This window comes from Ambystoma mexicanum, chromosome 2p, assembly GCF_040938575.1.
Source record: "Ambystoma mexicanum isolate Mex_15411 chromosome 2p, UKY_AmexF1_1, whole genome shotgun sequence".
Classification (NCBI taxonomy): domain Eukaryota; kingdom Metazoa; phylum Chordata; class Amphibia; order Caudata; family Ambystomatidae; genus Ambystoma; species Ambystoma mexicanum.
Window position 1 is genome coordinate 1,445,369,002 of NC_090923.1, and position 17,089 is coordinate 1,445,386,090.

Sequence of the window (17,089 nt, forward strand, 5' to 3'; positions counted from 1 at the left end):
GCGGCCAACAGTTCCAGATCAAATGCTGTCCCGGCCCCCAGTGCAGCGCGGTCAGTTGACAGGATCACCGAGGCACTCGGGGGGTGGGGAGATGTAGCGCCCACGGCGATCTTATGTCGGGCGCAGGCAGGCGGGTCCAGATATGTCGCAGACGATGAGCGGCTCCCGGCCAAGACCCAGGCAATGCCTGGGTCCGACCACGCGGCCATGCCCAAGGCAGCCAGCGACCGCAGCGGGTCACACAGGGCACGGATTCTGCCAAAATTAAAGCAGGGCATGCAGCAAGGTAATGAGAGCAATCTGGAGCGGTTTTGGATGCAGGCAACAACGCGGTCCGCTGATGAGGCCGGATTAGTGTCTGTGCCTCACGGAGCTCAGAGGATAGGCAGCCATTTTCGGGCTGCTCAACAGCGCCCCCCCCCCCCAAAAAAAAATCATAACTTTTTTAAGTGAACTTCCCCTTTAAAATTCTGCTTTTCTAGCTGCGATCACGTTGCCCACGTGGGTAAGTCAACTTTAGGGTATGCTTTCGGACAGACCCTACATGATTTTTACTAAAGATAAAGTGACGCCTTCATTGAAGCTGCCTTTCCTACCCAAGGTTAATTACATATTAACCAATCTATACAGCTTTCTTTCCTCCTCCTCACCTGTCAAAAGTGGAGGAGAGGTTGCAAAGACTCAATCCAAATGGGACCATTAGCCATTACATAACCAGGTCGAAGTACTGTATGGATCGACAATTGTTTGTTGCCTACAGTCATAAGAGGAAGGGGTGGTAATGACCAAACAGATAATCTCCAGATGGATTGTGATACGCATCAGAATCTGCTATGCGACAACACACAGAACTCGTTTTAGTGGTTTGTGGTGCACAACGCTAGGGGTCACACGGCTACAACTGTTTTTATTAGGCAGTGGTAGCAATCTAGGAGATCTGCAGAGTGGCTACTTGGTCAAATGTACATACACCTGCAAAACATTTCTCAGACTCTGTCTAATAAAAGAAATGCGGAACTCCAGTTTTGGCTACGGCAAGTTGGAAATAATGTATTCAGAGAGACAAAGTGCTGCGGGAGACAGGTGCTGAACAGGCAGCATTTTCACAGGAAAGGTCAGGAGAGCCCCCCTGCCCATATTTTAACACTCCTTTAAAGATTTTGAGATTGCATAGTGGTATACAGAAGAAAATACTGGAGAATTGTATGACGTTGGTGAGGCAGTGCAAATGAAGGCATTTCAATTCAGTTAGTTCAATGTGTTTCATTGTACCTTTGACACTCAAGGTTGTAGGCTTTGTTAGTAGAAAGATAATCTTGCTACTGTGTTGAGGGGTACTCGGTTAATACAATGTAATAAATATTTAAAGCAGGCAAAGCCAGCTGTCTAAGGAAAGGAGTTTTCTCAAATGAAAGCGGTCTGCATTACTAATCTTTAATCTTGTTAACAAAGCATCCTCAATCATGCAGTGGCTGTTTACATATCTAAATGCCCACCTGTGGCAGGTTTTGCAGAAGAGAACCCGAAGCAAAGCTCTGGTGAAAGTTGTGTCTCTCCACTTTGCAAGTGAAACTGCTACCCCTGAGCACCTGACAGGCTTACTATTAGACCGCAATATTGTTGCGAGTGCACCTTTTGGGTGAATCTATGTATCGATGCTTTTTACCCTGCTATGCATGATGAACATTAGATACTATTGCTATCTTCCCTAAAGAGTTCTCATTAAACCAACAAGTGTTTTGCACTTGCAATATAGAATCTTTTATGCTCCTAAATAGAAATACATTCATAATGCTCTCACTCTTTTGTTAAGTATTTATGCATACGTATTGTCTTGTAGAAGTAATACATTAGAATTACAAATAGAATAGTCAAACAATACAAGTTCCTATTATTAGCAATAAAGGAGTGATGTAGATACCGAGACTCCTACTCTAAAATGTAAAAACTACCTACTTCCAATCACAGATGTGTATGTGGCCATTCTGGCCCAGTAAAACTTAAAATCATACTCGCACTTGTGATATTGTGGATTGGCAAGTTTGGGGACAGATGAGGTTATACAGACCAACCTCTATGTAACCCATTAGGTGGAAAGGGTTAAAAACTATCAAAATGTGCATTGCTTCTATGGGCAGTTAACTAAGAACAACCTAAAAGTGATCTGCATCCATGGATCAAAAATAGATGTTGAAAACAATGGGCAAAGATGGCTTATTTCAACCCCCAAAATATTGAAACAGTCAAGAAAGTAGAATTGTGAAAAATTGGCCAAATGCCAATTTGTAGTCCTGCAAGCAGTTTACAGTTTCAGGGTGAAGTGGGAGAAACCGGAAGGTGTCTCCCTAGCTTGTCCCCGTCGATTCGTCATCCAGGTGGCCAGGACACGGCCATTGCTACTGGATCCAGTTCCTGGGGGTGGACCAGTGAGGCAGGAACACCTGGATAAGGGAGTCCTGGGGAGAGGGAGTAGGACATTGCTGGATGAGACGCAGTATCCCCCTTCTTTCAGCACCTTTTCTCTATCCTATCACGTCGGATATTCCAAAACACTGTCCCCCTCCTTTCCGGGATGAACACTTCCACACAACACGAAAGACAACGTACTAACACCAGAGCCATTTACCTGACATGTCCCTAATACAAGGGCCAGGCAAAGTCAGGCAATTGACCAGAATTACACACACCTGACGGTCTAATTGATAAACTCGGAGCAGCCACCTTTCTGTCGACCCTAGACTTAACTAAGGGGTTCTGGCAGTTCATGTATATGGACCAGATAAGTAAAAGACAGCATTTTCAGTGCTGCTAGGATTATTCCAATTTAAGTTCTCCCATTCGGTCTGAACGGTATGCCAACCACTTTCCAACGACTCATGAATTCAATCCTACAACCCTATTCGGATTTCTTTGGAGCTTATATTTATAGTGAAACTTGGGAGGACCATTTCTTCCATCTTTGTACCATCATGAAAGTCCTCAGAAATGCTGTCCTAACTGCTTATCCAGCTAACTACAGATTGGCCCAATCAGCCGTAAAATATCTTGGCTTCTTCGTAGGGAACAGGAATGTACAACCCCAACATGAGAAGGTAAAAGCCGTCTTGAATACACCAACCCCCAAGACCAAAAGAGATCTAAGAGCTTTTCTCAGGTTAATAGGATACTACCAAAGGTTTATCCCTAACTTTCCGGACAAAACAGCCCGGCTGACAGATAAACCTAAGAATGCCAAAGCCCAGAAACTTCATTGGAATGACAAGGATGAGATATATTATAACACCTTGAAGCAGACGCTGTGTCAGAACCCAATCCTAAAGGTAGTCGACTTCTCTAACTAGTTCGTCTTACAGACAGATACCTCCCTTACAGGTTTAGGAGTCGCCCTGTCCCAGGTTTGCGATGGATTGGAACATTGTTAGGGAGAATTCTCAGATTTGTGCTAATTCCCTCCACCTTAAAGACCCCCAGCAACTTTGCTGGATTTTGAGGACTTGATGTTTAACCTGGAGAGAGTGAGACCCTTTTTACCCACTCTCTCATGTATTTTAATGTGATTTCTGAGCTTTGTGTTTCTTTTGGTTATGGAGCCTGACAAACTCCATAGTCTTCTACATAATCTTTTACATTGTGTCACACAGCACCTTCAGTGCAGTGGCACAGGAAAGTCTTTCAGATTTCCCAAAGGTTTAAATACTTTCTCTGGGATAAACTACTGTTTCCCAGAGCAGTGAAGTGAAATTGACTTTACTTACAATTTTAACTTTCTAGACCAAGCACACACTATCTTAAAATAGGGTGCTGGAGGGGTTACCTAGTATCCCCTTTGTCTAGCTTCTCATGTAACATTTTTATGTTACCCTTTCCTCACTGAATTGCTGGTGGTAGTTTTAACTACCGTGGTGTGCATTTACCACAGGCTGCATTTGCAGCTGCAGTAAAGCACCCAAGGGTGCCATTTCTGTCAAAATGGCCCGGTCTTCTTTTTTCGCCATTTGTTTGTGGAAAGGTCCTTCTTGAGATTTACTCTGCGTGCCAAACCAGGCTTGGCCCCATTGCTCGCTTTGCCTTTGGCGGGATTCACGAGCGAAGCCCGCCACTGGCTCCATGGTGTCTGGGGTAGGCAGGAAGTGAGGGAGGTGCCTGAAACTCACTGTGCTTAGTCTCTTAGGAGACCCAAATGCACTCTGTAGTGATTGGCCGGCTGACTATCTGGCAAGGATAGCCACCCTGCTGGGTGACTGACAGCTAGGCTGGAATGAATGGGAGAGAACTGAATAAAAGGCGAGATTTTTGGCTTGGAAGGCAGAGTCGACCACTGGACAAAGAAACCGAAGAACTTGAAGAGGATGCCTGCTGCAACTCCTGTACCGTTGGTTTGCCTGGTGAAGCCCTGCTGCTGTGCTGAAACTCCAAATTTGTATCGACAGAGAAGCCCCTGCAAGGACGACTTCTCCCCTTGAGTTGGTGGGACCAATCAACTCCAAAGTAAGCCACCAGGCCATTCTTCTCGGAACTGGTTGAATTTCCACAGAGTTTCTGCTGGAAACCGTATAGCCAGGGAGAGGAACACCAAATTGTGTGCGTTGCTTTAAGCTGGCCTAGAGCTCCAGGAAGATCCTCTGGACCCCCAGGAAGCAGGACTGACCGAGCCTGAGCCCCCTCAACAGAGTGTGGGTCCCCAGAAGCAAGGAAAGCCCATCTCGACAGCCAGGAACCACGGTGTTGCTATTTGCGGTAGACGCCAGGAGCTGAAACACTGAACAGCCACTGATTTGAAGATTTCTGGTTGCGAGCAGTGACCGTCCCATTGCATTGCAGGAGTCCCCAGAAGTCCTCCCTCTTGTCCCCACGACTGAGGCCCAGGAACAGTGAGATCTGCAGAGCTGCACGGGAGCAGAAGTCATTTGCTGCACTTTTTCTTCAATTCAAAGGTACTGTACAAAGTCTGAGAGAACTTACCTCTTGCTGTAGAGTTGCTTGCATCTTCTACCACTAACAAATCTAACAGCTTGTGGCTTTACATTTGATTCTTCTTTTCTTCAAAGACTTCTAAAACATTGTGCAAAGACTTATCTACTTACCTAACAGAAGTGCTTCATCCTATATAAGACTTTTGCCCATTGACTTTGGCCTAGCCTGTTATACTGATTGACTCTGCTGTGGGGATCCAAAAGTATTTGCCTGCTTAAGAATATTTGTGGTCTCTTGTTATTCTAATAATCTTTTCCTTTTACCAACTTATAACAGTACTCTAAATGCAAACATTAAGCTATTAATGTCCCGAGCACCCTAGCTATTGAAGTCACCTGAGGGTGTAAGTTGTGTCTGTGGGCCATCCCAAAAGGGTCTTTACTGATTTAGAAACTAAGGGCGCCATTACACGGAAGGCGGTGAGCCATGCCGCTATTAGCGCCATGGCTCATGCCGGTAAAATACCGGCACCGCCTTGGCGGAAAGGGGATTTACCGCCCCATTCCAAGGTTGGTGGGGCGGTAAATCCCCCTTCCGCCATTGCCCTTCCCCATTCCCAGTTCTGCCCCATAGGGCTCAATGGGAATGGGGAAGGCGCTAATTACGGCACCGCAATTTTGCGGTGCTGTAATTAGCTCTGAGGTCCCTTAGCGGGTTGGTTTTTAACGCCTGCAAAAAGCAGGCGTTAAAGCACCAACCCGCTAAGGGACTTCGTAGTAAGGCGGTAATGGTTAACGGTCACCGTTACCATTAACGGTGGCCGTTAACCATTACCGCCTTCAATGTAATGAGGCCCTAAGACTGTACAGTATTGAAGTATATTTTTGTGCTATTATTATATTGCTCCCTTCTGAAGAAGGCTTATTCTAACTGACTGATTAATAAATTAATAATTGTTTATTCAAGAAACCTTGATTGTAAGAGTTTATTTGAACACTTGTCACTGTGAATCTCTGTGTAACTCCAGTACAGCTCACATTGACCCCTCTTGAGATAAGCCTGGCTGCTCAACACTCTACCAAAACTGTGTAGTACAAGCTTATACCAAAGGTTGGGTTTCCTATACCTGTAGTCAGAGTTGTTTCTAGTGTTCCCAGAGGGTACTGCATACAACATTTGCCTAGCACTTGAACATCCCATACTATTCACCAGCTGCAAGCTGTTCCCACATGAATAAAATCACTCTTGGTTGGAACTGGAGGCCCAGGCCATCAAATGGGCCATTATCCATCTTAGGTACTACCTATTGGGGCGAAAGTTCACACTTGATACAGACCGCTCACCCCTAGTTTGGATTAGCCAACGCAAAGACTCTAACCCTTGGGTCATGCGATGGTTTCTAGACCCACAACTCTATTGCTTCACTGTGGAACACCGAAAAGGAAAAGACCAGGGAAATGTAGTTTTCTTTCCCGGTTCCCCTGTGAAACTAATGAGGCTACATCGAATGGAAGAAGAGTATGTGAGATACCCGAAGGTGTCTCACTAGCTAGTCCCCAAGGATCTGTCATCCAGGTGGCCAGGATCACCTGGATGGGGGGGTCCTTCGGGATTGGAAGGAGGATACCGACGGGTGAGACTCGGTATCCGCCTTCTTTCACACCTTTTCCCTATCCTACCACGTAGGATATTCCAAAACACTGCCCCCTTTTCCGACATGAGCACTTTCGCACAACACGAAAGACCACGTACTAACACTAAAGCCTTTTATCTGACGTGTACCAATGCAAGGGTCAGGCAAAGTCAGGCAATTGACCAGAATCACAGACACCTGATGGCCCTTTCCCTTCCCCAGAAGGATAAAAGGTGTAGCACAAGAGCACAGGACGAGCAAGGCAGTAACGTAAGATCTAACTCAGCACGGCACTTCAAGAGGAGCTGAAAGACGGCACATACCGAGAGGGGGACAAGGAGAAAAGCGACCTTGCCCTTTCCGCCCAAGGCCCATGAAACCTCTGCAGACTGAGACATAAGACTGCAAACAGTGGCCAGCGTGTGTTGCAGCAGGTGTCAGCGGTACACAAGACCCTCCTCCTCTGATTAGCAAGCCTTGGAGAGACTCAGTGGTACCAACCTTGACTCCAAAGAGAAGAAAGCCAAGCGGTTCATCACAGCCGGTGAGTTGAGGAGAGAGTCGATAAGAAACCGAACTGTGTTGAATGAAAAGTAGCCAATGGCTAAATTGAACTTTGAAAGGTTACAGAAACTATTGATGAGAGAGGGGGTAAAGCAGCAACATAGGCGTCCAGTACCACGTGGGTGCTCACGCGGGTAACTCTGGGTGATTACCCAGTGGTAGAGACTACTGTAAACAGAAGGCCTTGGGAAGAGGCGAAAAGAGGTCAAAGTGGTCATGCAGGGGTCTTGTAAAATCCTCTGTACCGTCGAAAGTCTTTGACCAGGAAAGCTAAGGGAAATCAATCCTTCATGGTGAAATTAGTACAGTGAACTGTCTATGAAAGTTGGCGAGAGTGTACCCGGCAGAGGGAAGCTGACAACAAGGGGCAAAGCCTGAAGAACTGTTTAAACAGACATTAAGATTTGTGAACGCAAGAGGTATTGGAGGACGAGGAGAAGTGAATTGTCCCCCTTGTCAGTGGTGTCTGAGCCCGGCTGAGGGAGATCCAGGAGTGAAAAGTTATCACCCAAAGTTCATTGAGAAAAGGAACTGTTTAGTTGTTTTGTGGAATACGACTGGTGTGGGGTCTGCGCCCAGAAGAGGGGTACCCAGGGGTGAAGCCGTCACCCAATGTATGTGTCGAACAAAACTTTGTGTTTGTTTGCTGAATGCATCAGGCAAGAGACTTTTGTTGAAAAGATACTTAACCATCGAAGAACCTGATAGCTAATACGGAACTGTCGACTTGTGCTGGGAAGGTTCGAGTGTGTTCTGTGCTCAGGAGATCCACCTTGTTCTGGGCTCTAAATGTGGGGAAGGGAGACCCCTGGCAATCACATCGTGACTTATTATTTGTGCACATTTCTTTACTTGAGAACATTATCCCACACTTCTTTTTGTATTTAGAGTAAGGATTGGCAATAGGTTTTTCTTTGTATAGGCTCTTTTATTTTGACACAAGGCCACAAGGACTGCCTTATTTTCATTTGATGGTCGAAGCTTGCTCCCATCTTAGATTTAGGTTTAGGTTAGGCGTTTTTCCACCCTGCATTTACAGTTTAATAAACACCCTTGAACTGTGATCACTTGTGTCTTTGCTGTTGCCACCATGAGTTCCTTACCGAAGGTATCTAAAGGCGGTTTTTTGCTTGTTTCCAAGGCAGTTCATATTTGTAAATTAGCTTTGCCTCCAATCTATTTAAGCAAGCATTGGAAATATGAATTTGGGAACTTTGGCAAAGTGCCAGTTTTGGGCCCAAAGACTAGTATTATAGTCTTAAATCTGCTTGCTTATCTTACCCAGGCAGTTCAAGATTGTGTGGGCGAGCAGTCCATTAGGCTCTTCCCCATCATTGTTCACAAGGGCGTTCGTTGCCTTCAGTGAAATCGCAAGAACACTTGCCAGGCTGCTGCTTTTTAAAGTCAAAGTCACACCCCTGTTTCCCTGCTAGCCAATCACATTTGAATAAGAGGCTCCTTGGCTAAATGAGAAGGCATCCGTGCTTTATCTTGGCATAAAAAATGTTGCATTGGTTTACGAATTCTTCTGTTCTTCTGCTACTATGTTAATAGTAGTGCTAGCAACTGTTGCTACGTGCAAATACTGATAAAGTGGTCAAGCATTCATTGAAGCAAAGCAAGATCAAAAATATTTTCTTTTGAAAAACAATGTAACAGAGTGGACAAGCCTAGCAGATAAAGACTTCTTGCTTAGGTAATACCTTATCTTTGTGCTTTCCATACAGAAAGAAGTGCATTTTCAAAATGCACAAAGCTTTTTCCTGTTTCAGTGAACACATTAACCCTATAATGCATTCTGAAATGTTTCAGTAGTTTTCAGCATATTTCCAATTCGGCTTGAAAAGAGAATGCGGGCAAAGCCAATAGTCGAAATGCAAATTTATGAAATATATCTCGATCTCTGTCAAAGTTAGCAGGAATGTGTCTTATGTGGCTACAGGCTGTTATAGCCTGGCTTGGAGTTTAGAGCTGTTTTAATATAGGCATATAATGTTATTTATGACACTCTCTCCCTCACAGAAGAGCACGAGTCAAAATATTTTTTTTGGACTATTACATTTACTGAAAAGACTGCTTTTACAACAGGCCTGTGCACATTACATGACACTACATTTCTTGTTTTTATTTGACAACTCTGATGCAAGTGCTGAGGCCTTGTTTAGCAAATTTATTATGCAGCAAGTCTTTGTTTGAGATCTAGGCCTACCAGTCCTCTTCTCTCCGTGGCTCCCTCCTTACTTATTCTTTTTAATTAGCATTGAGGGGGTAAACTGTCAAAGATCAGGCATCTGCAGAGGAGAGAATATCTATCAGAAGAACAAGTTATTACCTTACGGGTAATATTTGTTTCAATGGATAAGATGTCTCTGCAGATTCCTTATCTGACCACCACCCTCCCTTCAATCGTTTTGAAATGATCCCAATCCATAGGTGGTGTGATGGATCCGGGTAACTTTTGGATTGGGGCGGCCAGTGTCACTTATATCCTGCGCACTGTTACTTCCATTGGAGGCTACATGGGGTGTCCTTGTGGCATCACAGGAATGGGTGGCGCTACCCCGCACAGGTGGTTACAAATGTCTGAGGTATCAGCCTGCCGGCTTGACATTTTTCAAAGAGAAGGAATCTGCATAATAGCCATTGTATCCATCAGAATGACCGTTATTTACAAGATATATAACTTGTTCTTCTCCATTGATGAAAGATTTCACAGATTCACGGGTGTCCCACTCATCCTCAGACGAGATTGGAGGAATACAGTTATATTCTTCACGTATATCCTCTTTGCATTGAATGGTTAGGGGCTTATCTATTAGGAGTATCTACTGCCCCTCACTGTAATTGGTGTAAATATGAACCTATGTAATAACAGGGATTTCCAGAAAAGGATTTGTAAAAGCTCTCTTTACTTCTGAGTTACACAGGGCTCCCCTGCATGATGTGGGAAAAAATCATAAGCATGTGAATCTGTGATATACGTTCATGTTGGGCGACTACATTACAATTGTTTTGTTTAGATGCACAGAATACAAATATAGTTTGTGGGGATATCCTGGAAAAGGGGAGGGGATTTGGCTCTTGCGAAGTGCACTTGGTGACCACTGTGCTATGGGTTCACACTGTTGTGGGCCAGTGATTTGGAATGTACTCCTATGTGGGTGGCGTAATAAGCGTTACTCAAAGGTGGGGTGATACTGTAAGATTTATTCCAGATAATTGTGTGGGGTTTGCTTTGTGTTGGGCTGTGCTGTGCTGTACTGTAATGTAACATACAATCCATGGTGGGTTGGCATTCCCCCTGACAGGTGGTGCAGTGGGGTGGATTTAACTCTGTAGCATGGAAGAGGGTATCATTGGATTCACTTCATTTTATTGTGGTACTGCAGGATTAACTGTGTGGCTTGTCTATATATGATATAAAGTGGGCTTGTTCTTCTGCAAAATTAAATGGATTTACCTATATGTACACAATTAAGGGTGTCTGTGCACCCTATCCTGATAACATTTTACATCTCTCCATGTATATTGTCCCGTGTTTAGGGGCGAAAGGGAAAACAAGAAGGCCAGAATTGTATGCTGACCCTTCCTTAACAGGCAGTGGGTATTGGTGGGGCAATGGCAATGTCATGTACTCTAAGTGCTATGTTAGAAACCATTACCAGATTTTGACCACTTGTGGCCACCCCAGAGCTCTCTTTTGCAAGCCATACTCAGACCCTGACACACAGTGACAATGCCCTTTTCTCTCCACAGCTGGATGCCAACGAAGCTGAGCCTGTGCTCGATATGCAGGCGGGAATAGACGAATATGATGAAATGCCTATGCCGGTATAACCATGCCAAAGAAGAGACGTTGAAAGGGACAGAGGCCAGTGGCCCCCTGGAGCTGTCATGGACTCTCGATTGGGTGCCTCTACCCACTCTGAACTAATGGACACTGGAGGCATCTGCCATCCCTGCATCTGTACCCCTGCTCTGCAGATATCCAATAGCGAGCACAAGTGCCTGCCAACTAGCACCCGTTCTTCTGCAGCTGTTGAGGCTCTTGGACAGAGTAGAGCTATATACAGTATTGCATAGGTCAACGTTTTGGACAATGTGGGGGTACAGAGGACATAGTTACTAATGTGCGCTCACTGTTGAGACTAGCATTAGTAGTGCAGGCTGAATCTATTGATGGATACCCTGGAGAGCGATGAAGGCTGGTGCCAGCAATTGCTGCTGGGCTATGGATGCTGAAGAAATCCCACCCCCTATCCATTGCCCGTCCCTGATCACTGTAGATGTCTCTGAATTAGTGTGGTGTTCTTTACCGAACATCTATTCAATGATGGCATTCTCAGAATGCTGCATGGTCACCACCTAGCATTCCCAGAATACAGCCTGCTCTTTGCTGGCATTCAGAGAGTACAGCCTGGCCCTCTTCTGACATTCTGAGTATGCTGTCTGGCTTGCTCCTGACATTTCCACAATATAGCCTGTTCCTCGTCTGACATAGTCAGACTACAGCCTGGCACTGCCATGACATTCATAGAGTGGGGTCAAGCCCTCCCACAACACTTCCAAAATAAAACCAAGTGCTCTCCTGGCATTTTCAGAACTTATAACATCTGTTTTCCGCCATTGCCAGAATAAACAGTGGTCCTGTATGGCCGTTCTATGAATTCCGACTTGCCCCCTCTTGGCATCACCAAAGTGGAGACTGACATTTTCTGAATACTACCTGGTCCCCTCCCAACATTCCAGGAACAGTGTGCCCTTTTTCTGGCATTCCCAGAAAACGACCTGGTCTAATCCTACCATTCCCAGAAAACAGTGTGGTCCTTCCTGACAATTCCAGAATACTGTGACATTCCCATGCAATTCCCAAAGGCCATTTGGCTACTCTCAGACTAGAATCTGTTCTCCATTTACATTCCTTGATCCACTCACCTTTGTCCAGTGTTTCTAGCCTCTTTTCCTCCCCTGAAGTAACAAGACCCTTATTTCGGGCTCCTTCTTTGTACTGTTTTCTCATGTCTTCCCCTAGCTCTTATAATCATCTTAGAAGAGTGCCCGTGGACCTTCACCACTTGCCCAGATATTTGTTTCCGTAACCTCTAGACTTTTTACTGAGCCACTCACCTTCCCTTCTGTTGGCTTATCATCCCTTACATTGAAGCATACATTTCTTGTATTTTTCAGGCAATCTTTTAACATCTCTCCCTGCCCCCTTACACCTTTCTCTACCCCCTCAACTCGTTCTCAGGCATCCTACCTCTGACCTCTCAAGCCAGCCCTAAACATTCCCTGAACTACTATCATTCCCAAACTACCCATAACTATTTTGTCTCTTGTCCTCCCCATGAGCCCGTTCCCTTTTGGTCTGTAATCACCCGCACACTGTCCTTAAACTGGCACTATTACATGCTTGCCACTTTTTTTTTTTTATCCCACCCTGTCATCCCTTATCCTGCCTTCCCACCAACATGTGCCTAAGTAGCTCGATCACTCCTCTCGCTTGTCACTGCCTCTTCTTCCTTCCCTCCTAGCACTAAAGAGACATTATTCTGTCCAAAAGCCTTTACACTTTTTTACCATGCCCTCTCATTGCACCCCCAATGGTATCACCAATTGTTCTCTCAATTGTTTTCTTGCCTTTTGCCGCTTTCCTTACTTTCAGATCCCTTCATCCATCTTCTTTCCTCTTCATTTAGCCTCTCTCGCTGCTGTAATTCATTTTCCCATTGCCTACTGCCCTATCTCTAGGCTTCTCATCCATCCCTTTTTACTCACCCGCACTGGCATCTGAAGTGATTGATTGCCATGTCACATTGACAACTTTCACAGTTGCTGATTTAATTTAACAGACTAGTGCTTTCTGATATATGTAATCCTGGTTGCTGCAGTAGAATCAATAGGACTAGCACACCTGTTAATTTTTTTTTTTTTAAACAAAGCGCCAGCCTGAAAATGTGCCCCGATGACATGGCTCTGTGCGTTTACCCTCAGGCATCTGGTCCTTCTTTTCTCAACTCCCCTCCCAAATCTTAGCGCAAGCCCTAAGCTCTCACTACTCATTGCTCCTTATCTGCCAGTTAGGTGCTACAACCCTTGTCCATTTCTCATCTTTTCTTCTGGACCCGCTTACCCTTCACTTGACTTCTGACGTCTTTCCCTGGTCCACCAATCCTTCTCTTGGATTTCAGATACCCCAAACCTCCCCAGTCATCTTCAACATATCACATTAGACTCTTTCACTGTCCTCTCACCCCTCCCATTGATGCCTCACTTCTCCTCATCATGACCTTCCCTTGACCTTCTTTTGAATTTTAACCCCACCCCTTAACTTCCAGCCACTCCCTTTGTACTGCTACAGTTCCCCAGCACTCCTGTGGTCCCAGCAGTGTGCCTGTTTTAGTATTGTTGATTCACTGCTTTGAACTGTGCCTTTTTACAGGCATGTACAGAAAAGCAGTTGCAATATACGACAATCAGGTGTTTCCATGAAGCTCTCTTGTATTTTATTTAAATAAATAATTTAATGGACTAGTGTCAATAAATGTAGGTTTCATGTAATCTTTGTGTGCTGTGATGTCTGGTTCTGCCAGTTTTACTTCGCTAGATCGAACGGACGACATTGGACATGGGGAAGAGATTCCCCCTGGTCCACGTTCACAAAGCCATTCATTCCCTTTCGGTCCTTGAACATGGGTGGCGACAGCCGCAGCTGCCTCTGAGTGCAGGACTTCGACCTTAAGGAAATGACAGGACTGATGAAATTCCTAATTAAACAAATTGGTCACATTGGTGTTTTCCAAAAGAACACCTTTCCCCCTTCATCCAGGGCTAACCGAGATTGGTTGTTTTTTTATTTAGCTATAAACTATTTCCCTCCTATGCTGTGCCGTGCAACCCTAATGGCCATATCTGGCTGCATTACAAAGGGAAATCTGAATCGGAAGGAGAGGGCTGAGGGGAGGCGCACCACCCACCAATGGCTTTCTTAAAGTAACAAGGAACTGAGAAACGGGTCTCAATTCACAATCGTTTTTGGCGCATGTTTTGGAATGCACAGGCATATCCCCTTCCATCGGGGCTGGTGCAAGGATTTTTGCTACACTAGGTAAAAGTTAACTTTGCCGCCCCCGAATATTACCAACCCCTTGTGTCAGGACTATATCATCCCCCTTCGCCAGATGGCTCCTCACTTCTTCACATGCAAGTCCTGTCCACCACATTCACGAGTTGCCCTTATGTTTTATGTCTTCTCTTCATAACAAGGGGCATTTAAATCAATATCTTTAACCACACAATCTATAACATACAAGTATGATTAGAAACAATTACCAAATCAGGCAAGACTAGGAATACACATATGTGGCAGATTAAGGCAAATCTGAAACCTGGTATAAATAGAATGACGATCAGGGAGACCCATTCCCTGCCCTCCCACCTTACCTACTGGAGGTATTTTGAAGTATTTTTTTGGTGAGCTTGTTTGGGTATGTTGTGGTATAATGGTGAGCCCTAAATACAAGGAACTGCCTGATAATTGTTCTTATACAAAGGTTACTAACGGTAAGCCAAGACTGGACTTTGCACACTCTAGATCATAATTTCAAGCTCCTGCAGTATTTTATTTACAATACCATGTTATGCCCTTTTGGCAGTATCTCAGAATATACTTACCAAATCATCTGAACACAGTCATTTACGCAACAAGCCCCGGAAATAAACCCAATTCACAATAACCAACTTTGTTATGTACTTTAGCACAATCTGCAATATGAAGTTACTGCCTGCAACTACCACTTATTCACAGTTGTTTGTGTTACCAAAAGAGACCAGAACACACAAGTACTCTGAGGCTAATTCGACGTTCTCTTTTGTTTTGATAGAAAATTAGAGTTATGCGAAATAGCAACAGTGAGTCAAGAATGTAAATTACATATTTACAAATACAACTCATCTGCAGTTGCACTTCCTGCAATACATGAGTTCTACCATTGTGGGCTTTTTAAGCACCTTTTTTGTGTTGTAGTTCAGAAGCATGGTTATCAATCGACCTTGAAAGATGGAATTCGCTCTATGCAGCTCATTTACAGTTTGCTACTTGGGCAGCGAAAGAAACCCACATAATAAAAAAAATGTAATTTACTTTAGCAGAGCATTTGGCTTTTGATTTGTATGTGAAATCTGTGTATTGGACAGGGCAGAAAACGCATATAAATAGCTATCTACATTTGTAAAACTATAAGATTCTGTAGCCTGCGCACACCTCAATTTAAACCTTTATGCTCACCTATGTGATGCCTTGTTCAGCAGGGCAGAACACACCCTCTGCTCAGCTGTTGAGAAATGTCTCCAAAAATAGGCTGCCTAGCCAGAAGAATTCTTTATCTGGTTTTCCTCCCACTCATCAAATAAGGATCTCAGCCCACTCTTCCGTGCCTGCCTACCTGTCAGTGAATACTGCACATTCCCACGGTCAATGTGTGCTTGAGATCCTATAGAGCAAGAAACGGTGCACCAGATGAAGAAAGCCCAGCCTCTGGAGACAGCCCTACTTAACCCTGTCTGTCGAGACCTCCCATGGATATATGTTTACTTACATAAAATGTAAAAATGCCTGCCTCTAAAAGTGATGTCATGCGTCCATCAGTACCACCTCCGTTTGGCAAGCTAAATCACAAGGATGTTTTAGAATCCCGTGATTAGCCTGGCTGCTGTTAGAAACAGCAACAGAAAAAAGTGTTACATTTCTTCTGCGCTGCATTCCTGTTCTGCAAATGAACAAAAGGCTTACTTTGAGCCACATTTAATTTACTGTGTATATGTGTGTGTAACGTTTGTTCTATAAACTAATTCACACAATGAAATAAATAATAAAATGAACTGCCGAAACAAATCTAATTCTCCATATTTATTTCTTGCACTTCCAGTTAACCGTTCAGCTTACCAAATTGCACCAGATAAACCATGGACTGAGCTGCACTGAATATTAGTATGGTTTATGTTCATGGTTAGTAATTAGTAATCATTACTCTTTGTGCTTAAGTGCAACTCAGTCCATCTTAGTGTGGTATAGTGCAAAATAATAACATCAACTGTAATATAATGCCAAATTCAAAACCTTCCTTTTTGCTGGCCTGTGCTCTATGCATTCACAATACTGACAAACTTGATTCAGCACAGTGTCTCACATCCTTGTTGACAAGTGGAATCATTTTTCATCTATGTTGAAATTCAGAGCCTTAGCTAAAATTCAGAGGCTTAGCTAAAATTTGCAGCCCCCTCTCCCTACTCTACCTACCATTTACACACTCACGCACGTCTTTTTCTGCACCAGTTTTTCAATGTTGCATAATGAAAACATTTCTTCCAACCAGGAGGCTAATGTCAGAAATCCAGTCAACCTCCATTTCGCAATATTAGTTTCATTGCTACTAAAGCTGTTTTCAAAATCCAGGTTACAAGATGGTGACCCAATTCTTCCAGGATCTTATCCTCTCCCAGAATCAATGTCTGAAACTCAAAATCCAGATCTTCATTCACCACTTTATTCATCAAATACTTTATTCCTTTCTACAAATCTTTCACCTTGTAACATTCCCAAAACATATGTTCTAATGTACCTCGAGTGTGGCTGCAGCCCCAACATGTGTCCGTCAGACTTAAGTCTTGCTTACGCCTTCTAGCAGATGTCTAAAATACTCTGTTCAAGATCTTCACTTGACAAACTCTCTCTCCTATATTAAATGACATTCTTTTGATATAACTGCAGAGAGCTTTCCATCTTCTTTTTGTCATTTCTTCATTCAGGCATTCCGACCATGCTGTCAGGATCTTTACATTTTCCTCCAAATTCCTGCTTAACAGGTTGTACATCTTCGATGCCATATTTTCTTAACAACCTATTTTCTTAATTAAATTGTTGGGGATTACCATCTACACAGGCTGCGCTTGGTAACCATATAAAGACCACTGGATGTG

At 44.1% G+C, this 17,089-nt stretch overlaps 1 protein-coding gene across 8 annotated transcripts in view; it reads left to right on the forward strand.

The window, feature by feature from the left end:
- The window catches only part of SLC4A2 (solute carrier family 4 member 2), a 1,509,271-nt gene extending 1,493,267 nt beyond the window's left edge, over positions 1–16,004 (forward strand). For all 8 annotated transcript variants that reach the window (XM_069645996.1, XM_069645995.1, XM_069646002.1 and 5 more), the window contains one exon: positions 10,868–16,004. In XM_069645996.1, coding sequence (XP_069502097.1) covers positions 10,868–10,948 — 81 coding nt within the window. In that variant the 3' untranslated portion in view covers positions 10,949–16,004. The remainder of the gene's footprint in view (positions 1–10,867) is intronic.
- Positions 16,005–17,089: the final 1,085 nt, after the last annotated feature.